Below are 23,528 nucleotides of genomic sequence, written 5' to 3' on the forward strand. Positions count from 1 at the left end.
TGAAGCGCAGGAATTATAATAATGGTAGACTAATACAAATATTTAAAAAATGATAACACAGATGCATTTACATTTAGTAAAGGAGATCGCAGAGCAGCATGTAGCCTAATGTGTTTATTTTACTTTTAATTCTATAGGCCCAAATCATAATTATATATTGGGACATCTCTCCACATGACTGGTTTCTGCACAACAAATATTTATGCTACCATTTATCCATCCCTCAATAGCAAAGCATGCTCAAATGTAAATAGGCCGGTAGCCTACTTAACATATTTGAGAGTATGGGTAGTCTACAGTAATGCTGTGCGGTAGGAGCACCACATCATAGCCTAGTACATCTCAGAGCCACCAAGGCAGGAGATAGAAACACAATCATGTATTGATAACAAAATACTGAACAACAATTCATCTTTTGCATAGAAGTGTGGGCTGAAGCGTTTACTTTTATATTGTTCGAATAGACAATCAATCTTGCAGAATGCGTGGCCAGAGTTTGGCACTCGCTGTAGGCGGCATGCGTTTTAAGTTTGAAAAGTCACTGCAAAAGATTAACACATTCTGCCCACACTTCTACAGAAATGTGATCAAACTTGCCATTGCGCTTTTCTTTTAGGAACTATCACGGCCCAGTTCCAACATCTCCAAATCATACAGCAAATGAGGGCGTTTTTGTTTTACCGTAAAAGGTGAATGGAGGGCGTTTTCCAGGCGGGGTTGTAACATTTACATTTTCGTCATTTAGCAGACGCTCTTATCCAGAGCGACTTACAAATTGTGTTCGTTCACAAGCACACAAATATAGTATGGCTCTAATTGATCAATGAAATCATGTGTATATGATGTGTGTGACAGTTTGATAAATCCCAGTAAATTGTTGCGCATGCAAATCCTACAAATCGCCACGTACGCCAGAATTGAGTGAGGAAATGTATAAACGGTTGATATTTGAGGCCCCAGGTGTCTAGCAATTCCCTACTGGAAAAACCTGTTTCGTTGTCAATGCAACGGTGGAAACTCATTCATTGAACGTCATAAAGTGAAGCACCGAAGACAGAGCAAAGACATGAAGTTGAGGTTGGACACGATCCACCGCGCGTTGCTTTGTTTTGGACACCGGAAAAGCCGTTCCAGCATTCACTAAAATAGAACCTATTTTTCCCCACATTAACTTAATTTATAAATCCTCATCCCTCGTTAACATCCTACAGTTCATTAGCCTACATACAGTGCACCAGTATTAGAAAACACTATGAAGAACCCCCATTTGTTTGTTTAAATAAACCCCCCCCCCAGTTATATCTGGTCCTGTATGACCAGTCCCCGACATGCGTTACAACTGGAGTTAAAGAAACAATAGAAGGAACATTGTCATCTCTGTATGACACCACCAGAACATCGTCATCTCTGTATGACACCACCAGAACATCGTCATCTCTGTACGACACCACCAGAACATCGTCATCTCTGTATGACTCTATAATAATTATAATAATAAAACATTGTATACCCCACACCTCCACACCAAACCATGATTAAAACTATAGAAATACGCTGGTCAAAATTTAAAATGAACACAACTGTTTTGTCATGCTACTGTGATATACTAGGAATAGTCCATAGGCAAAATGGTCAAGAACCGTTGTGAAGTGACATTAACAAGACAGCAAGCGTGGCAACATGATACTAGACATGTCATCAACTGGGTCTGTGGCTCGTTGCAAATAGCCTGCCACCATTTTGATGAATGTGAGAGCAAATTGCACAAAAACTCTGTTTTTAGACTTTGACCAGGGTTTGTTTTTCTACCCCAAACCACCCGCTTTTCCCAATCCCACCAACAACCCCCTGTCCTATCCCAAGCAGCCGCAATTCCTTGAACACACACACACACACACACACACTCAAGTCTTTTGTTGTCATAAGGGGACCTCCAGGAGCTTTTTGTGGAGGTACTGCTTCACCTCCTCTATACCATTCAGCTTCTCCAGCTCGTGATAGGGCAGCTGTGGAAGAGGGGAGAAGAGGGGAGAAGAGGGGCATAGAGAAAACCCAGGGGCAGATGACAGAGTACATACCACTGTTAGTTTGCCTTATTTGGGCACAGTGGACCATTAGTAGACCATTGTCCCTGGTACCAATTAAAAAGCTTCATCGGATGATTGTGATGGAGGTAAGGGAAGACTGAAATGTGGTTGCAAGATGGTTGAAATGAGGGTTGTAAGCAGTGGAGGCTGCTGAGGGGAGGACGGCTCATAATAATGGCTGGAACGGAGCAAATGGAATGGCATCAAACCATGTGTTTTATGTATTTGATACCATTCCACTGGATTCCACTCCAGCCATTACCATGAGCCCATCCTCCCCAATTAAGGTGCCACCAACCTGTGGTTGTAAGATGATAATATGGTTGTAAGATTGTTAACGTGTGGGTTGTAAGATGGTTGAAATGTGGTTGTAAGATGGTTAACAAGTAGTTTGTAAGGTGGTTGAAATGTGGTTAAAATGTAGTTGATATGGTTGTAAGATGGTTGAAATGTGGTTGTAAGATGGTTAACATGTAGTTGATATATGGTTGTAAGATGGTTGAAACGTGGTCGTAAGATGGTTAAAATGTAGTTGAAATGTGGTTGTAAGATGGTTAACATGTAGTTTGTAAGGTGGTTGAAATGTGGGTGTAAGATGGTTGAAATGTGGTTGTATGAAGGTAATGGCTCACCTGCAGGATGACATATCCCAGGAGCAGCAGGTGACGGTCCCTCATGGCCCGGGAGCCCACCAGAACCTCAGAGTTGTGACAGTAGTGCCACTTGTCATTCACCGACATGACCACTCTGAAAGAAGAAAGGAATTTTGCAATTAACGAATAATAATAATAATAATTAATCATTTAGCAGACGCTCTTATCCAGAGCGACTTACAGGAGCAATTAGGGTTAAGTGCCTTGCTCAAGGGCACATCGACAGATTTTTCACCTAGTCGGCTCGGAGATTAGAACCAGCGACCTTTCGGTTACTGGCACAACGCTCTTAACCACTAAGCTACCTGCCGCCCTAATGATCTCATTATGAAATAAATTACTTACGCCGCGATCACACAAGTGACGAAAGATGGTAGAAAAATACTGGTATCTGCCGTGAAGATGAGGCAGACTTCCCAGCAAAACTATATTTTCTGAAAGTTATTTACTAGCTAGCATTGCTCCACCAATGATGCATTATCAAGCGCTTCTTAAATTGGGTACTATGTACAAAATGACTAACTGGACAGATTTGGGGATCCCATCGGCACTGACCTCTTAAGCTGCCGCTGGTCCCCCGCCACCCTCTCGGTGTCGGTTCGATCGGCCGGGTGCAGCTGAAGTGGCGAGGTGGGCCCCACGTCCCCGTCCAACCCCTCATAGAAGACAGGGAGCTCGCAGTCGGGCCCATGACTACCCGGCCCCACCTGCACCCCTCCCTCGTCCTCCAGGATCTTCCCAATGGAGAACTGGAAAAGAGAAACGGGGGTAGCCGTGGTGGATCCCCCTACCTCGGAGGCCACTGGCTGGGCTAGGCTGTCAGAGGGAGGGCTGCTGAGCGTGGAGCTGTCCTGGCTCTCCAGGGAGTGATCCTTGGCCAGGCTGGAGTAGTAGTCGGCCGGCGTGTAGTAAAGGTTGTAGTCAGGCGGGCCCCCGCCGTTAGGGCCCGCCCTCTGGGCCGAGGCAGGGTTTGCCCCACGCTGCATGTGGTGTGGAAGGAGGGTCACCGACTCGTCCCCCCCGACGGGTCGCTTGTCCCCCCTTTCCTCTAGTGGGGCGAAGGGGGAGAACTTTTGAAAGTCTGAGGCGAGGGCTGTCACGGTCACGGATCCCTCTGGGGCTTTGTGGGCCACACCTATGGAGGCCCCTGCCCGGATAGGGAGAACCCGGCCAGAACCATCAATCCACAGCAGGAAGTCTACAAAGGAATGGGAATATACAGAGGTTTAGGGTTGCAACATTTGACAGTAATCGTATAATTATGAAGAGAAGTAAAAAATAAAAAAATCCCCAAAAAGCTTTTCTTCATGATTACAAATCCTTGGTTCTCTATAGAAATGTCAGATCTTGTTAAGATGAGAAAACCAGGCCTGGGCCAAGGTTAGAAAAACGGACTCTGTAGCTGATTGGCAGCTTGTAATGCAAATTGAGAAATAGATGCGCTTCATCAAATCATGATGGAAGTTCCGTCAATGTCTAGTGAATTTTTTGTAAAAATATATATATATATAAAAAGAGGAGCAGAAATCATTCATTCAACATTCATTCTGGTTGTTGACTACGGCGATGTCATCTATATGAATGCAGCCTGCCACTGTACTGAAGCCATTGGACACGATAGGTTGAGTACACACCATTGAATATTTTATCAGAAAGTAGGCTGGCCCGCTTTGAAGTCTCGTAGATCGATGTATTGCAATCTTTTGGTCTGTAAAGCAATCTTGCATAAACTTCGGCCATACCGTACCTCATTGTTAACCTTCAGACGTATAAAGTCACCAGACCTGTATTCAGGAATGGCTAACCACGGAGATCCCTTCAATCTCCACCGAGTTACGTAAATTAGCTTTTAGTTTTTTTTACGCCTCTCCTGTGGAATGATCTCCAAAAGCCCTTAAAGCTGATGGAGTTGGTGCCTATAGGGCAATTCAAGAGGATGTTAGAGGGCCTTTTAACTGAACAATGTGTTTCATATGATTGTTTAGCGTTTTGTGTTTGCGTTTCATGTATTGTGTAATTGATGTGTATATAGATATGTATAGTGTAATTGTTGTTTATCGATGTGTTCATGCAGGGCTCATCTGCGAAAGAGCGTGGTCTCAGCACGACTCCCTTGCTTAAATATTTTTTTTTTAACCTAATATTCCTCAAGTTTCTGTAATTGCACAACCCCAAAGAGATTCCAGTACTATAGAATGATGCCCCATTGTGTTTAGTAACAGTGTGGTATCTTAGAGTGGCCTTTGAACAAACACCAGAGCGTGTGTTAAATCCAATGTACCTGTGTAATAACCGGGGGCCAGGACCTCATCTTGCTTGTAGCCATGCTCTCCAACCAATTGTCTGAGGGCTTCAGCAACAAGACCCTTATAGCTGGAGAAAAAAATAAAAATAAACGCATACACAACTCATGTCAACCACATACTTTTCATGAATTTCACTGGAATTTGCAATGAGAAGGCAGACATAATTCAACTTTCAAAATAGATGACAACTATACAGTTGGTCAACCAATCACCCCTAGTACTGCACCGTACCTGTATTTGCGGTTGACCTCGTCAGCGGTCAGCGCGTGGTCAAACATGAGCACCTTGTGCGTGTCCTGGAGCCGTGGACCGGTGTAGTCCCGATACTCCAGCTCCACCGCCGCGTCCAACAGAGACAGGTAGCGGCGTACGATCAGAGCGTAAGGACTGTCTACAAATGGGGGAACAAGATCGACAGAAACAAAGACATGAGCGGGAGCAACGGTCTAAAATTGCCTAACATGAAAATGAAGCACATGCAACTGAATGGAAGTGAGTTGAGGTGTGTGTGGTATATATATATACATACACACACACACACACACACACACTGAGTATGTTTACATGCACACTAATAATTAGATATTAAACTGATTATGGCAGTAGGCAGAGTATGTCATTAGTCATGTAAACACTTTACTCTGCTTATCTTAAAATCGGCATAAGGTCATAATCGAAGTAAGCATACACTGATTAAAACATCTAGATTTCGGGAACATTCTTTAGAATTATTGTAAAAAACAAAACAAAAATCGGAGTTCCAGCTGCGTATTTGATCGGCACATATGCTAGCAGGCCCAGCACGAGCCTCCGTCTTTTGCGCGAGTGAAGTGAGTTCGGAAAATGTGAAAGTTTGCATGTTAGAAATAGTTCAAATCAAAAACAGGCTTCCCCAAAAATAATATGGTTGCTGTGATATAACGTTTAGTTTGCTTCCCGATTCCCTGCATTTGTCCAAGTCCCATCACGTAGCCTGATTTCAGATGTGTCCATGTAAACAGGATTATTAGGGAAATCATCATGTAAAATGTTTTAAAATCAAAACTTCTATTTAATCTGAATATTCACAATAATCGTATTATTGAACACATGTAAACATTCTCCTTAGTTATTTATCTGGCTTGAGGTTTATTGATTCTACTGAAAGGGGCCCAGTCGAAAACAAATGTAACATAGCTGCTCTTTGATGTTGCTTGATCGCTGTGTGTGTTTGTGTGTGTGTGTGTGTGTGTGTGCCCCCCACCCCCACTCACTGGTGACGTTGCTGATGAAAGCAGTGGAGAAGACCCTGTGCAGCACCAGGCCAGGGAAGTGGCCCAGCTGGAACAGGGACATGAGGATGTTGACGGTGGCCAGCGGGGAGCTCAGGGCCTTGAGCTCCAGCACCACCTCCAGCTTGGCGAAGAACTGGACCTCGTTGGACGGCCGGTAGCTCATCCGGCTGAAGGGGAACACCAGCTTTTGGATCACCTGTGGGGGGGGGGGAAAGAGAGAAAACCATTATCGTGATATTACCAAGCATTGTAATACGAATTAGTAAGTATCGCGATAACTGCTTTTATCAAACCCATATCAACCGCATTTTCCCACCGGAGATGTGTTTCCACCAAATTGACTTGTTGCGGATAAAAAGCTGTGCGCGATGACATAGTGCACATAAAAATAACTTTCGCGGTTTCGCCGGGGGTTTCCGTCGCATTTTCAACTCTACTGATCGTTTTGTCACAAAAAATGTTGCGTTATATAGCTTATGTGCCCACTCTGGTCTTTGTAACAGTGGAGGCTCCTCAGAGGAGGAAGGGGAGGACCATCCTCCTCAGTGAATTTCCTTAAAAATTAAAATAGTGAAACATTTAAAAAGTTTAGATAAAACTAGGTGGTCCTCTGTAGCTCAGCTGGTAGAGCACGGCGCTTGTAACGCCAAGGTAGTGGGTTCGATCCACCGGGACCACCCATACACAAAAAAAAAATGTATGCACGCATGACTAAGTCGCTTTGGATAAAAGCGTCTGCTAAATGGCATATTATTATTTATTATTAACTACACTAAATATATTCACGTCACCAAATAATTTATTAAAAACACACCGTTTTGCAATGAAGGTCTACAGTAGGCTCAGTAGCCTCAGTACTTATACAGCCAACAAACAAATACAGTATAGCCGAGTTGCTCAACAGCTGTTTAAACGTACGACAGAGATTTTGTAGATGAGTGGGCCTCCTTACCTTGCTATCCAGGTATTCTCCCTTCTTGACCAGGAAATCAGCGATGGTGTCGAGGAGTCGAGTCTCCCTGAGCCGGTGGCGGGCGATGTATTTGGCAATGAGGGCCATGGTGTATGGGGTTATGCTGTCCACTTTTTTAGGCAGCTCCTCTATTGAGAAAAAAACCAGAAGGTTATCTTGGTAAATGATAGAAAGGTGGAGAAAGCAACAGATTAAAACAGCTGTCAGAGAAATGGCGGAAAGGAGGGGAAGGGAGGAGAGGAGAGGGAAAACTCACCAGCCAGGCTGCACACAAACCTCTCCTGCCTGTTCTGGTAGAAGAGGTGGGAGCTGAAGATTATCTCCAGGCTCTTGTTGCTAGCCTCGCGTACGCATGTGGCCAGCATCTCGTCCAACAGCGCCATCTCCTGGTCGCGCACGCCACTTACGCTAGCCAGAGTGTGCTTGACCAGTCGGAGGATCTTCCTGTTGGTAGGTTGAGGGGGGACAATGGTGGAATTTGGTATCATGATAACATCAATTATCGTGATAAAAGCCATTATCGCGATATTACCAAGTATCTTGATACTAATTATACTAAACAAAAATATAAAATGCAACATGTAGTGTTGGTCCCATGTTTCATGTGCTGAAATAAAAGATCCCAGAAATGTTGCATACGCACAGAAAGCTTATTTCTCGAAAAAAAATTGCACAAATTTCTTTACGTCCCTGTTAGTGAACATTTCTGCTTTGCCAAGATAATCCATCCACCTGACAGGTGTGGCATATCAAGAATCTGACGAAGCAACATGATCATTACACAGGTGCACCTTGTGCTGGGGACAATAAAAGGCCACTCTAAAATGTGCAGTTATGTCACACAACACAATGCCACAGATGTCTCAAGTTGAGGGAGCGTGAAATTGGCACACTGACTGCAGAAATTTCCACCAGAGCTGTTGACAGATAATTGAATGTTCATTTCTCTACCATAAGCCACCTCCAACGTAGTTTTAGAGAATTTGGCAGTACGTCCAACTGGCCTCACAACCGCAGACCACGTGTAACCATGCCAGCCCAGGACCTCCACATGAGGCTTCACCTGCGGGATCGTCTGAAACTGGGTTTGCACAATTGAAGAATTTCTGTTCAAAGTGTCAGAAATCGTCTCAGGGAAGCTCATCTGCATGCTCGTCGTCCTCACCAGGGCCTTGACCTGACTGCAGTTTGGCGTTGTAACAGACTTCAGCGGGCAAATGCTCACCTTCGATGGCCACTGGCACGCTGGAGAAGTGTGCTCTTCACGGATGAATCCCGGTTTAAACTGTACCGGGCAGACGTGTGGGCGAGCGGTTTGGTGATGTCAACGTTGTGAACAGAGTGCCCCACGGTGGCAGTGGGGTTATGGTATAGGCAGGCATAAGCTACGGACAACGAACACAATTACATTTTATCGATGGCAATTTGAATGCACAGATATCTTGCGATCCTGAGGCCCATAGTCGTGCCATTCATCCGCCGCCATCACCTCATGATAACGCACAGCCCCATGTCGCAAGGATCTGTCCCCAATTCCTGGAAGCTGAAAATGTCCCAGTTCCTCCATGGCCTGGATACTCACCAGACGTCACCCATTGAGCATGTTTGGGATGCTCTGGATCGACGTGTACGACAGCGTGTTCCAGTTCCCGCCAATATCCAGCAACTTCGCACAGCCATTGAAGAGGAGTGGGACAACATTCCACAGGCCACAATCAACAGCCTGATCAACTCTATGCGAAGGATGAGCCAAATGGTGGTCACACCAGATACTGACTGGCTTTCTGATCCACGCCCCTACTTTTTTTTTTTTTTTTTTAAAGGTATCTGTGACCAACAGATGCATATCTGTATTCCCAGTCATGTGAAATCCATAGATTAGGGTCTAATAAATGTTTTTCAATTGACTGTTTTACTTGTATGAACTGTAACTCACTAAAATCTTTGAAATTGTTGCATTTATATTTTTGTTCAGTGTACTAAGTTTCGCCATAACTGCTTTTATCACAATAACTGACATTGAAATTACACTCAGGAACTGATTACGCTAGACCTAGATTGTGTTCAGTACATAAACATGGGAGAAAAGGTTTTAAAATGGAGGTAGTACCTCATGTCCAATAAAAACGTGTCTTTATGAAAACATTGTCTACATTTATGACTATCGAGAGTGACCCAGTTGTACTGCATAACTCGCATTGCCTCTACTTGGATGGCTAGCCACAAATTATGAATGGACCTCTTACAAACAAGAGAACCCAATATAACATGTAAACATTTGTCTATTTCACCATAAAATGGGTAATCAACCATCATACCAACCCTACCTGTTGGCCAGGAGCTGTTCCGGGTTGGGTGGTATGTTGGCCACGTTCTCAACCGTCGCGGTGTCGCTGGGTTGCAGCAAGCGCCACTTGAGGCGATAGTAGGAGAGTAGCAGGAAGAGGGTCTGCGGGTGGCGCTCCCGCTCCAGGTTCTTCTCCAAGCCCGCCAGGCAGGCCTCGGTGAGCGGGTGCTGGCTGCTGGGGTGCAGCTTCATGCTGGAGCTGAACACCATGGACACGTCCTTCTGGTTAAACTGGCCCAGTCGTGACTGAGACGTGGCCTCCAGCACCTGCACCACCCGCGAGTCGCTGGGAAGGCCTGGGGGAGGAGACGGGAGGTTTAGGGTTTATTTCGTTTACTTAATTTATTTTCAAGGAATATAGTCAGTTTAATATTCCAGAAAAGTGCTTTCAGGTTTGCTATGTGTACACAAATTCCTTTCATATCTATAAGAATGAATACACGTATAAAGTAGTAGTTGCCATTTCACAATGTTCACGTATCATAGATAATATAAAATGCAATTTACTAAAAGCACCTGCTGACCCTGCACTAGCAATATGAAAAAGAACTTTCACACTCCAAAAAGTATGGTATGGGAAATGGAGCTGCCTCCATGCGACTACCTAGACTCACCTAGTGCGGCCACAGATCACCTAGACTCACCTAGTGCGGCCACAGATCACCTAGACTCACCTAGTACGGCCACAGATCACCTAGACTCACCTAGTGCGGCCACAGATCACCTAGACTCACCTAGTACGGCCACAGATCACCTAGACTCACCTAGTACGGCCACAGATCACCTAGTGCGGCCACAGATCACCTAGACTCACCTAGTACGGCCACAGATCACCTAGACTCACCTAGTGTGGCCACAGATCACCTAGACTCACCTAGTGCAGCCACAGATCACCTAGACTCACCTAGTACGGCAACAGATCACCTAGACTCACCTAGTACGGCCACAGATCACCTAGTGTGGCCACAGATCACCTAGACTCACCTAGTACGGCCACAGATCACCTAGTACGGCCACAGATCACCTAGACTCACCTAGTACGGCCACAGATCACCTAGACTCACCTAGTACGGCCACAGATCACCTAGTGCGGCCACAGATCACCTAGACTCACCTAGTGTGGCCACAGATCACCTAGACTCACCTAGTGCAGCCACAGATCACCTAGACTCACCTAGTACGGCCACAGATCACCTAGACTCACCTAGTACGGCCACAGATCACCTAGTGTGGCCACAGATCACCTAGACTCACCTAGTACGGCCACAGATCACCTAGTACGGCCACAGATCACCTAGACTCACCTAGTACGGCCACAGATCACCTAGACTCACCTAGTGCAGCCACAGATCACCTAGTGCGGCCACAGATCACCTAGACTCACCTAGTACGGCCACAGATCACCTAGACTCACCTAGTGCAGCCACAGATCACCTAGTGCGGCCACAGATCACCTAGACTCACCTAGAGCGGCCACAGATCACCTAGACTCACCTAGTGCGGCCACAGATCACCTAGTGCAGCCACAGATCACCTAGACTCACCTAGTGCAGCCACAGGTCACCTAGACTCACCTAGTACGGCCACAGATCACCTAGTACGGCCACAGATCACCTAGACTCACCTAGTACGGCCACAGATCACCTAGACTCACCTAGTGCAGCCACAGATCACCTAGACTCACCTAGTGCAGCCACAGATCACCTAGTGCAGCCACAGATCACCTAGACTCACCTAGTGCAGCCACAGATCACCTAGTGCAGCCACAGATCACCTAGTGCAGCCACAGATCACCTAGACTCACCTAGTGCGGCCACAGATCACCTAGACTCACCTAATGCGGCCACAGATCACCTAGTGCAGCCACAGATCACCTAGTGCGGCCACAGATCACCTAGTGCGGCCACAGATCACGTAGTGCAGCCACAGATCACCTAGTGCAGCCACAGATCACCTAGACTCACCTAGTGCAGCCACAGATCACCTAGTGCGGCCACAGATCACCTAGACTCACCTAGTGCAGCCACAGCATACAGGCAGTTGACGATGCTGAAGTTGTCAAACTTGGCACAGTCGCTCACGATGGCGTCGCACAGCGTCTGGAAGTCCTGGTGCTCCAGGATCTGTCGGCCTTCATTCTCCACTCTTTCTCCTCCACCGGCTCCGGGAGAGGGAACCAGGGCTGCCTCCGAGGCACCTCCGCCCCCTCCTCCAGCCCCAGCCCCGGCCTGTAGTAGCTGGCCGATCTTCTGCAGGGCGATGGGGTAGTGGTTGTGTGAGATCTTGCCTGGGTTCTGTGTCACCCAGCGCAGCACTTCATCTGCTCTACGCGAGCGCTCGATCAGCCTCTTCATGGTGAAGAAGGTGTCATAGCTCATCTTCTCGTGGATGAAGTTCCACGTCTTCTTCTTGTTGCCGGCTGCGCCAACAGTGGCGTGGTGGTGCAGGTGGGCGTGTGGCTGGTAGTGGGGGTGCGGGGGGAGGGGTGGAGGCGGAGGAGGGGCCAGGTGCGGGTGGTAGTGGTGACTGTGGAAGTGAGGCCCCCGGTGAGGGTCAGGCCGCCCCTGGTAGAGGGGCGGGTAGCTGGGAGGTGGTGGGGGCACGTGGTGGGGATGTTGGTGTGGTGGGAGAGGGTGGTGGTGATGATGATGATGGGGGTGGTTCTCCAGCATGGGCAGCCCTCCAACCCCCAGGCCCGGCCGGCGTCCAGGCTTTCCTCCTCCTACCCCACCACCTACTGCGCTGTACAGGCGGGTAGTGTACATGCCGGCGAGGGCGAGAGCGAGGACGCTAAGGCGGCAGGCGTGTCGCTGGCAGAGGGGCGAGGGGATTATGCTGTCGTAGCTCAGGAGGCCCAGGCTGGAGGGCAGCCACACCATAGTACACAGGCTAGTACACCGCTGAGGCACTGCACACTACACCTACAGGGAGAGAAGGAAGGGAGGGAAGAGACAGAAAGAGGAGAGAGGAGAGAACAGGGAAATAATTTACTAAACAAAACACACATTCCAGATTAGAATCGGTGTGAGAATCCCTGGGAGGTTCACATAGTACACATGCACACGTACAAAAACCGCATTGCAAGATTGTACAGTGACAACAAGTAAATGATTCAAACACAGCACAGGAAACAGGAAAGAGAGCCATTAATGAACACAAATAGGCTACATTGATTGACGGCTGTTCCGACCAAAATCAAACTTGGTTGAGGGTGCAGGATGGCCTGACTGGTTTCGGAGTTCTTCCAGATGTCTTAAATCGAATGTTCACGTTCTTGGTGTTTGGCTGCACGCTCATCTTGTCTTGGTGTTTGGCTGCACGCTCATCTTGTCTTTTCCTGTGCTCGAGCTCTAATTTCTGTTGCTCCAACTTTGCCTTTAGCTCCAACTTTGGCAGTTGCACCTCTACGGGACTCACCCCACTACCCGTAGGACCCTTTTCATCAGCCTCTCCCTCCGGAAGGATTTCCTCTCCTCCACCAAAGCGGTACCGATCAACTCTTTGACTACTGCATTTGGATAGCCAGATGCCACGTTAAAGTCATAATGCTTTGCAATGACGAGCAGATTCGCCTTTGTACATTTATATAGCATCTCACATTTTCCACAAATGCTTTCAACTTAAAGTCCACGGCTTTATTTTAATTGTATTAGCCTGTGTGTTCATGCAACTTTCGAAATGATTCCACAAAATCGTATAACCCCTCGGGTGGATGTCAGTTACAGAAACTCTACTACAAAAGTGTATTTTGAAAACTCCAATATCTGGGCACAGCAGAGCTTCAGAGTAGGTGACTAGAGTGACTACCATATTCATGGGAAACTAAATCACGGACGAACACCCATTTTGTTATGTTCCCCGGCAAGAAAAACAAATAAATGTCGCTCAAACAGAAGGGGGAACTAACAGTCACTGATAACCAAAACAAGTGGGTTTTTAGGAGGGGTTCTGAAAGACACTCATGGGAGTGTCCACTGAAAGCAACAACAAGTGGAACTGAATTGGATCCTTTGTTCGTACCCCCCAGGGCAATTGAACTTTGAGCTCCAAGACGCCGCCGGCGGAGAAGAGGTATTTGGAGTAGACTTCTAGTCCAACTCAGGAGGCGCGCACACCACCCACCACTTCCGAGTATTTTACTCGCTAATGTTCAGTCCCTGGACAATAAAGTAGAGCTCAGGGCGAGGATCTCCTTCCAGAGAGACATCAGGGACTGTAACATACTCCGTTTCACGGAATCATGGCTCTCGCCGGATATACGGTCCCCGTCCATACAGCCAGCTGGGTTCTCAGTAAATCATGCAGACAGGAATAAAGAACTCTCCAGGAAGAAGAGAGAGAGTGTATGTTTCATGATTAACTACTCATGGTGTGATTGTGATAACATACAGAAACTCAAGTCCTTTTGTTCACCTGACCTAGAATACCTCACAATCAAATGCAGACCGTATTACCTCCCAAGAAAATTATCTTCGGTTATAGTCACAGCCGTGTATATTCCCCCTCAAGCCGATACCACGACGGCCCTCAAGGAACTACACTGGACTTTGTGCAAACTGTAAACCTCATATCCTGAGGCCACATTTATTGTAGCTGGGGATTTTAACAAAGCAAATTTGAGGAAAACACTACCAAAGTTCTAGCAACACATTGACTGCAGTACTCGTGTTTCAAAAACTCGACCACTGTTACTCTCCATTCCGGGATGGCTACAAGGCCCTCCCCCGCACCCCCTTCAGCAAATCAGACCACGAGTCCATTCTGCTCCTCCCTTCCTTTAGGCAGAATCTGAAACAGGAAGTACCCATGCTAAGGTATATTCAACGCTGGTCTGACGGAATCGATGCTTCAAGATTGTTTTGATCACACGGACTGGGATATGTTCCGGGTTGCAAATTGAGAATAACATAGACGTATACACGGTGACGGAGTTCATCAGGAAATGTATAGGGGATATTGTTCCCACTGTGACTATTAAAACCTACCCAAACCAAAAATCGTGGATAGATGGCAGCATTCGCGTAAAACTGAAAGCGAGAACCACCGCATTTAACCACGGCAATCTGGTCTAATAAAAACAAATGTGGTTATTCCCTCCATAAAGGCAATCAAACAGGCATAACGTAATTACAGAGACAAAGTGGAGTCGCAATTCAACGGCTCAGACGCGAGACACACAGTTGAAGTCGGAAGTTTACATACACTCAGGTTGGAGTCATTAAAACTCGTTTTTCAACCACTCCACAAATTTCTTGTTAACAAACTACAGTTTTGGCAAGTTGGTTAGGACATCTACTTTGTGCATGACACAAGTAATTTTTCCAACAATTGTTTACAGACAGATTATTTCACTGTATCACAATTCCAGTGGGTCAGAAGTTTACATACACTAAGTTGACTGTGACTTTAAACAGCTTGGAAAATTCCAAAAAATGATGTCATGGCTTTAGAAGCTTCTGATAGGCTAATTGACATCATTTGAGTCAACTGGAGGTGTACCTGTGGATGTATTTCAAGGCCTAACTTCAAACTCTGTGCCTATTTGCTTGACATCATGGGAAAATCAAAATAAATCAGCCAAGACCTCCGAAAAAAAATGTGTTGACCTCCACAAGTCTGGTTCATCCTTGGGAGCAATTTCCAAACGCCTGAATGTACCACGTTCATCTGTACAAACAATAGTACGCAAGTATAAACACCATGTGACCACGCAGCCGTCATACCGCTCAGGAAGGAGACGCGTTCTGTCTCTTGGAGATGAACATACTTTGGTACGAAAAGTGCAAATCAATCCCAGAACAACAGCAAAGGACCTTGTGAAGATGCTGGAGGAAACAGGTACAAAAGTCTATATCCACAGTAAAACGAGTCCTATATCGACATAACCTGAAAGGCCACTCAGCAAGGAAGAAGCCACTGCTCCAAAACCGCTGCTCCAAAACCCCCATAAAAAAGACAGATTACGGTTTGCAACTGCACATGGGGACAAAGATCGTACTTTTAGGAAAAATGTCCTTTGGTCTGATGAAACAAAAATAGAACTGTTTGGCCATAATGACCATTGTTATGTTTGGAGAAAAAAGGGGGATGCTTGCAAGCCGAAGAACACCATCCCAACCGTGAAGCACGGGGGTGGCAGCATCATGCTGTGGGGGTGCTTTGCTGCAGGAGGGACTGGTGCACTTCACAAAATAGATGGCATCATGAGGAAGGAAAATTATGTGGATATATTGAAGCAACATCTCAAGACATCAGTCAGGAAGTTAAAGCTTGGTCGCAAATGGTTCTTCCAAATGGACAATGACCCCAAGCATACTTCCAAAGTTGTGGCAAAATGGCTTAAGGACAACCATGTCAAGGTATTGGAGTGGCCATCACAAAGCCCTGACCTCAATCCTATAGAACATTTGTGGGCAGAACTGAAAAAGCGTGTGCGAGCAAGGAGACCTACAAAACTGACTCAGTTACACCAGCTCTGTCAGGAGGAATGGGCCAAAATTCACTCAACTTATTGTGGGAAGCTTGTGGAAGGCTACCCGAAAAGTTTGACACAAGTTAAACAATTTCAAGGCAATGCTACCAAATACTAATTGAGTGTATGTAAACTTCTGACCCACTGTAAATGTGATGAAAGAAATAAAAGCTGAAATAAATAATTCTCTACTATTATTCTGACATTTCACATTCTTAAAATAAAGTGGTTATCCTAACAGACCTAAAACAGGGAATTTTTACTTGGATTAACTGTCAGGAATTGTGAAAAACTGAGTTTAAATGTATTTGGCTAAGGTGTATGTGAACTTCCGACTTCAACTGTCTGTATGTGGCAGGGTCTACAGACAATCACGGATTACAAAGGGAAAACTAGCCACATCGCGGACACGACGTCTTGCTCCCAGACAAACACCTTCTTCGCGCACTTTGAGGATAACACAGTGCCATCGACACGGCCCGCTCCCAAAGACTGTGGACACTTGTTCTCCGTGGCCGACGTGAGTAAGACATTTAAGCGTGGTAACCCTCGCAAGGCTGCCAGCCCAGACAGCATCCCTAGCCACGTCCTCAGAGCATGCACAAAGCAGCTGGCTGGAGTGTTTACGGACATATTCAATCTCTCCCTATCCCAGTCTGCTGTCCCCACTTGCTTCAAGATGTCCACCATTGTTCCCATACCAAAGAAAGCAAAGGTAACTGAACTAAATGACTATCGCCCCGTAGCACTCAGTTCTGTCATGAAGTGCTTTGAGAGGCTAGTTAAGGATCATATCACCTCTACCTTACCTGACACCCTAGACCCACTTCAATTTGAATACCACCCCAATAGATCCACAGACGATGCAATCGCCATTGCACTGCACACTGCCCTATCCCATCTGGACAAGAGGAATACCTATGTAAGAATGCTGTTCATTGATTATAGCTCAGCCTTCAACACCATAGTACCCTCCAAGCCCATCATTAAGCTCAGGGCCCTGGGTCTGAACCCCGCCCTGTGCAACTGGGTCCTGGACTTCCTGACGGGCCGCCCCCAGGTGGTGAAGGCAGGAAACAACACCTCCACTACGCTGATCCTCAACACAGGGGCCCCACAAGGGTGCGTGCTCAGCCCCCTCCTGTACTCCCTGTTCACCCATGACTGCGTGGCAACGCACGCCTCCAACTCAATCATCAAGTTTGCAGACGACGCAACAGTAGTAGGCCTGATTACCAACAATGACGAGACAGCCTACAGGGAGGAGGTGAGGGCCCTGGCGGAGTGGTGCCAAGAAAATAACCTCTCCTTCAATGTCAACAAAACGAATGAGCTGATCATGGACAGCAGGAGACAGCAGAGGGAGCACGCCCCTATCCACATCGACGGGACCGCAGTGAAGAAGGTGAAAAGCTTTAAGTTCCTCGGCGTACACTGACAATCTGAAATGGTCCACCCACACAGACAGTGTGGTGAAGGCGGCGCAACAGTGCCTCTTCAACCTCAGGAGGTTGAAGAAATTCGGTATGGCCCCTAAGACCCTCACAAACATTTACTGATGCACAATTGAGAGCATCCTGTCGGGCTGTATCATAGCCTGGTACGGCAACTGCACCACCCGCAACAGCAGGGCTCTCCAGAGGGTAGTGCGGTCTGCCCAACGCATCACCGGGGGCACACTGCCTGGCCTCCAGCACACGATGTCACAAGAAGGCCAAAAATATAATCTAGGACATCAACCACCCGAGCCACTGCCTGTTCACCATGCTATCATCCAGAAGGCGAGGTCCGTACAGGTGCATCAAAGCTGGGACCGAGAGACTGAAAAGCAGCTTCTATCTCATGGCCATCACAGTTCAATAGCCATCACTAGCCGGCTACCACCCGGTTACTCAACCCTGCACCTTAGAGGCTGCTGCCGTATGTACATAGACATGGAATCACTGGTCACTTTAATCATGTTTACATACTGTTTTACTCATTCCATATGTATATACCGTATTTTAGTCAATGCCACTCCGACATTGCTCATCCTAATATCTATATATTTCTTAATTCCATTCTTTTACTTTTAGATGTGTGTATTGTTGTGAATTGTTAGATTTCGCTACACCGGCAATAACATCTGCTAAATATGTGTATGTGACCAATACAATTTGATTTGAAAAGACACCCACCATGAGCACCCACTAAATTTGCCCAAGAAGAGTCAAACAAAAGAAAAACACACATCAAATTTAGAGACAGGAAGCAAATCAAAAAAGTTGAGCAAAACAAAAACTGGGAAGATCAAACAAATGATTTTTCTAGAAATCAAGTAGGGTGAGCCAACTAAAGGCGTTGACACTCCACATCTCTCAAAACAACTAGAGCACTGGGCCAGCACAGGTGAAACACCTTCCGACTAACGAGATGGACAAGCCAGCACAGGTGTAACACACACTGACTAACGAGGTGATACCAATCGGTGCGCCCCAATGTGCTAAAAGGTCCAATCTCAAAACATAAATGGAAAAGACCAAAACCTGTAACATCTGTCATGTGTTCAAACCCCAGCATTGCAATAATGAGGTCAGACTGAGTTTAGTCTGATATATGGGAGGCTTCACTGACAAAATGAGGAGAGTTATGGCATGCGTCCCAAATGGCAACCTATTCTCTAAGTAGTGCACTACTTTTGACCAGGGCACTACATAAGGAAATAGGGTGCCATTTGGGATGCACAACAATAAGCGGTCCAGCTCAGACAGTGCAGGACTAGGCTGAGGACCAAAAGACCCTGTCATTCTATCGACCATAGACTAGTCTGCAGACTCTGCACTCACAACAGGTCACAGGCAGCTCGTAGCAGTTGGGCGAATCCCTTTGTAAAACAGAGACATGGGGATGAGGGGAGACCTCTCTCAAGAACTGTTCTGGAAATAGGTTAGCATACACCTGATTGGTGTAACCACCACGCCAACTATGCTACAATGCATGTTTGTTAAAGAATGTTTGTAACGTGAAGATGTAGGCTACAATCAAGAAAAACGTACGCACAAATCAAATCAAAAAGTTTTATTTGTCACATGTGCCGAATACAACAGGTGTAGACCTTACCGTGAAATTTTTACTTACAAGCCCTTAACCAACAATGCAGTTAAGAAAAATAAGAGTTAAGAAAATAAATAAAAAGTTTTAAAATAAATAAGAGCAACAATAAAATAACAATAACGAGCCTATATACAGGGGGTACCGGTACTGAGTCAATGGGAGGGGGTACAGGTTAGTCCAGGTAATATGTACATGTACACTACCGGTCAAAAGTTTGGACACACCTACTCATTCAAGGGTTTTTCTTTATTTATACATTGTAGAATAATAGTGAAGACATCAAAACTATGAAATAACACATATGGAATCATGTAGTAACCAAAAAAGTGTTAAATCAAAATATATTTTATATTTGAGATTCTTCAAATAACCACCCATTGCCTTGATGACAGCTTTGCACACTCTTGGAATTCTCTCAACCAGCTTCATGAGGTAGTCACCTGGAATGCATTTCAATTAACAGGTGTGCCTTGTTAAAAAAGTTAATTTGTGGAATTTCTTTCCTTCTTAACGCATTTGAGACAATCAGTTGTGTTGTGGCAAGGTAGGGGGGTATACAGAAGATAGCCCTGTTTGGTAAAAGACCAAGTCCATATTATGGCAAGAACAACTCAAATAAGCAAAGAAAACGACAGTCCCTCATTACTTTAAGACATGAAGGTCAGTCAATACGGAAAATGTCAAGAACTTTGAAAGTTTCTTCAAGAGCAGTCGCAAAAACCATCAAGCGCTATGATGAAACTGGCTCTCATGAGGACCGCCACAGGAAAGGAAGACCCAGAGTTACCTCTGCTGCAGAGGATACGTTCATTAGAGTTACCAGCCTCAGAAATTGCAGCCCAAATAAATGCTTCACAGAGTTCAAGTAACAGACATCTCAACATCAACAGTTCAGAGGAAACTGCGTGAATCAGGCCTTCATGGTCGAATTGCTGCAAAGAAACAACTACTAACGGACACCAATAAGAAGAAGAGACTTGCTTGGGCCAAGAAACACGTGCAATGGACATTAGACCAGTGGAAATGTGTCCTTTGGTCTGGAGTCCAAATTGGAGATTTTTGGTTCCAACAGCCGTGTCTTTGTGAGACGCGCTGTGGGTGAACGGATGATCTCTGCATGTGTATTTACCACCGTAAAGCATGGAGGAGGAGGTGTTATGGTGTGGGGGTGCTTTGCTGGTGACACTGTCTGATTTATTTAGAATTCAAGGCCCACTTAACCAGCATGGCTACCACAGCATTCTGCAGCGATACGCCATCCCATCTGGTTTGGGCTTAGTGGGACTATCATTTGTTTTTCAACAGGACAATGACCCAACACACCTCCAGGCTGTGTAAGGGCTATTTGACCAAGAAGGAGAGTGCTGCATCAGATGACCTGGCCTCCACAATCTCCAGACCTAAACCAAATTGAGATGGTTTGGGATGAGTCGGACCGCAGAGTGAAGGAAAAGCAGCCAACAAGTGCTCAGCATATGTGGAAACTCCTTCAAGACTGTTAGAAAAGCATTCCAGGTGAAGCTGGTTGAGAGAATGCCAAGAGTGTTCAAAGCTGTCATCAAGGCAAAGGGTGGCTATTTGAAGAATCTCAAATATAAAATATATTTAGATTTGTTTAACACTTTTTTGGTTACTACATGACTCCATATGTGTTATTCCATAGCTTTGATGTCTTCACTATTATTCTACAATGTAGAAAATAGTAAAAAATAAAGAAAAACCCTTGAATGAGTAGGTGTTCTAAAATGTTTGACCGGTAGTGTAGGTAGGGGTAAAGTGATTATGCATAGCTAATAAACAGTGAGTAGGGGGGGTCAATGCAAAATAGTCTAGTTAGCCATGTTATTAGCTGTTCAGCAGTGTTATGTCCTTTGTGCTCACTCAAACGAGAAACAAACTGTCAGCTTTATAATCTGTCATAGGCAAGGCAAGTACTCCTAATATTTTTGGAGGTAGCCTAATCCAAAAAGTATGCCCACGTCCAAATACACTGTCATGTCTGACTGATTATAGCTGACCATTAAAACATGTTGACAGGGCAGTCTCTTTAGTTTATAACTAGTTAGGCCTAGAGTAGAGTAGAGTATTCAGTCACAATGCAGTAAAGTTAGTTGAGTACACGTATTGAGTCAGTAAAAGAAATCACATTCACATACCCAACATCCCCAAATGTCATCATCAAGTTAATTTGAACAGGTAGCTAACCAATTTGCCCTTCAGCATAAGGAATGTTCCCACTCAACCTTTGACGGTTTTCCTCCTCAACAAAGAACTAATGCCATTATTGGCTAACGTTAGTTAGCTAGCTAGCTGAACTATCCTTTAGACAAACACCCTATCCAGAAATCCAAGCATAAATGTCAAGCATAACGTCTGCAAAAGTCTAAGAAGCATAGGATAATGCAGAGTAGTGCTATCTAGCTAATATCTAGTATGTTTTAGCTAGCTAACTACAGTATGTGTATCTTGCTACTGCTAACTAGGCTAGCTAACTGTCAAACTGAACTGGCATAACGTAAGCTAGATAGCTAAATAAGCAAGCTGCAAATATTAAGTAAATCAAAATCAAATTGTATTTATCACATGCGCCGAATACAACTGTTGTAGGCTTTATGGTTAATTGTTTGTATACCGGTAGTTAGTTGCAAATAACGCTGGGTAAATCATTCAAAATAGTTAGCTAGTATCAGTGGAAATGTTATGTTACCAGCTAGCACTACTAGCAGGGAAATATGCCATTGCCAACAAGTGTCTGGTAGGGCCGGGGGCATTTCAGGTAGCAAACTCGTGCTGTAAGAATACTAGCTAGTAGCTCGGACGGCTACAAGGCGTTAGCTGGCCCAGCTAGCTAACTACGTAACCGTCGAATGGCTTCATATAAAAAGCACTGGATTAATAAGGTAACTAGTTAGCTAGTGTAGCTAACTATTGATACAATGACAATCACTCAATGATGAAAATGTACTTACATGTTTGATGTCAACGCAAGAGGAATATCCAGATGGGTGGTGCCGGGGAAGCCAATGTTTTATCGAACTGGGAGCAATGACAGTTGGTCATCTGACAGTGACACTCCCAAGAAGTTAGCGAAACATAGGAGTGACAGCCGGCCCGTCAATAAAACGTTAACAATATCGGTTGACCATTTAACTTACAAATTAATTCGCTAACTAGTTAATCATGGAATAATACTGTAGTTCATTGGTCATGGACGGTCCACGCAATGACACCGTTGTTTGCAAACTGTCTGACCTAGCTAACGTTAATAGGCTAGGATTCAATTCGACTCGCTCTGTCCTCTCTATCCAGCAGGAGCGAACATGGGTTGGTGTATTGACTGAGCTTGATTTATTCACACGGACAGAAAGTATTCTTTGCCCTGGTAGCTTGGACGCACCTACAGCCAAAATCGTTTTAAAACGATTGATGGCATTTGCCGCAAGAACTATATTCGGTTCCCCGTTGTCTCATTCTTCACTAGCCGCACTGGTGTCGGCCATCTTCCCAGCATGCAACTGTTTGGTCTTCTTCTATTGATGGCTTTGCCAACAGTTGGTTCATTACAGCAAAGATTATGGATATACTGACAAGATACATGTCTCTCCGTCCTAACAATGGGAGTCGTTGTCCACAAAGTGGCCCAGTGGGCTGTCTAGCTCCTGCCGATCCTTTCTTTGGATTGGTGGATATCTCATTTTTATTATTATTGTCACCTTTTTTTAAATATTCGATGGTGTTGTTGACGTCAACCGCTTGTATTCAATGGAGAGAGAGAGAGAGATGCTATGCTACTAGCCTCATATAATTAATATCCATAGCCATCTCAAGACAACGCTGATATAAAGTGTTTTTTCTCAAAGTTGCCGGGATGTCACGTGTCCTACTTATATCAGTACACTCGTAACAACTTAAGCATTACGATACTTCTATTCGATTAAATAAACCTCACATAGAAAATAAGCAATTCATTTTTTTGTTGCTCAAATTCGACACTCTCATTGACCTCCTTACAAAAACTCCTTGTTTGGTTGGCAAAACAACGAAAAACGCTGGATGGATGGATGGAGACAGATTTTCCGCCGAGTTGGGCCTCTCTCTTCCTCTGATCACAGCCACCTACTGGGCTAGATGATCTTCTTCTTCTTCTTGTGCGTTTCCGGCAGACTAGAGGCAAAGATTCTTTATAAATAACCCAAGAGAGACCAGGGCCTGTCGTTTCCAATGGGAGCAAATTAACCATTGTGGGCAGAACAAGCAAGGAGGTGGGTAGAGCCAAACACGAGCTAGTGAGATCCTATTGGCGCGTTCTACCATTTATTCGCA

General features: G+C 45.4%; 1 protein-coding gene across 1 annotated transcript; it reads right to left on the bottom strand.

Annotated features, from left to right (window-relative positions):
• Window positions 1-102: 102 nt before the first annotated feature.
• fastk (Fas-activated serine/threonine kinase) lies at window positions 103-22,722 on the bottom strand. Its single transcript, XM_084183400.1, has 11 exons — window positions 22,175-22,722; window positions 11,655-12,561; window positions 9,621-9,936; window positions 7,550-7,737; window positions 7,273-7,421; window positions 6,300-6,516; window positions 5,278-5,437; window positions 5,022-5,113; window positions 3,296-3,938; window positions 2,720-2,834; window positions 103-2,006 (listed from the first exon to the last, which is right to left on the bottom strand). Exons 2-11 carry the CDS (start codon window positions 12,517-12,519, stop codon window positions 1,920-1,922), a joined length of 2,832 nt encoding a protein of 943 aa, XP_084039526.1. The 5' UTR covers window positions 12,520-12,561; window positions 22,175-22,722; the 3' UTR covers window positions 103-1,919.
• Window positions 22,723-23,528: the final 806 nt, after the last annotated feature.

This window comes from Coregonus lavaretus, assembly GCF_964263955.1.
Source record: "Coregonus lavaretus genome assembly, chromosome: 19".
NCBI classification, from domain to species: Eukaryota; Metazoa; Chordata; class Actinopteri; order Salmoniformes; family Salmonidae; genus Coregonus; species Coregonus lavaretus.

What these genes read in the sequence shown, in the direction of transcription:
- fastk (XM_084183400.1), bottom strand. Translation starts at nt 12,519, where the DNA reads ATGGTGTGGCTGCCCTCCAGCCTGGGCCTCCTGAGCTACGACAGCATA. An exon ending in GAACAGCTCCTGGCCAACAG is followed by an intron (nt 7,738 to 9,620) that starts GTAGGGTTGGTA and finishes ACCTACCAACAG; the next exon opens with GAAGATCCTCCGACTGGTCA. An exon ending in GTTTGTGTGCAGCCTGGCTG is followed by an intron (nt 7,422 to 7,549) that starts GTGAGTTTTCCC and finishes TTTTCTCAATAG; the next exon opens with AGGAGCTGCCTAAAAAAGTG.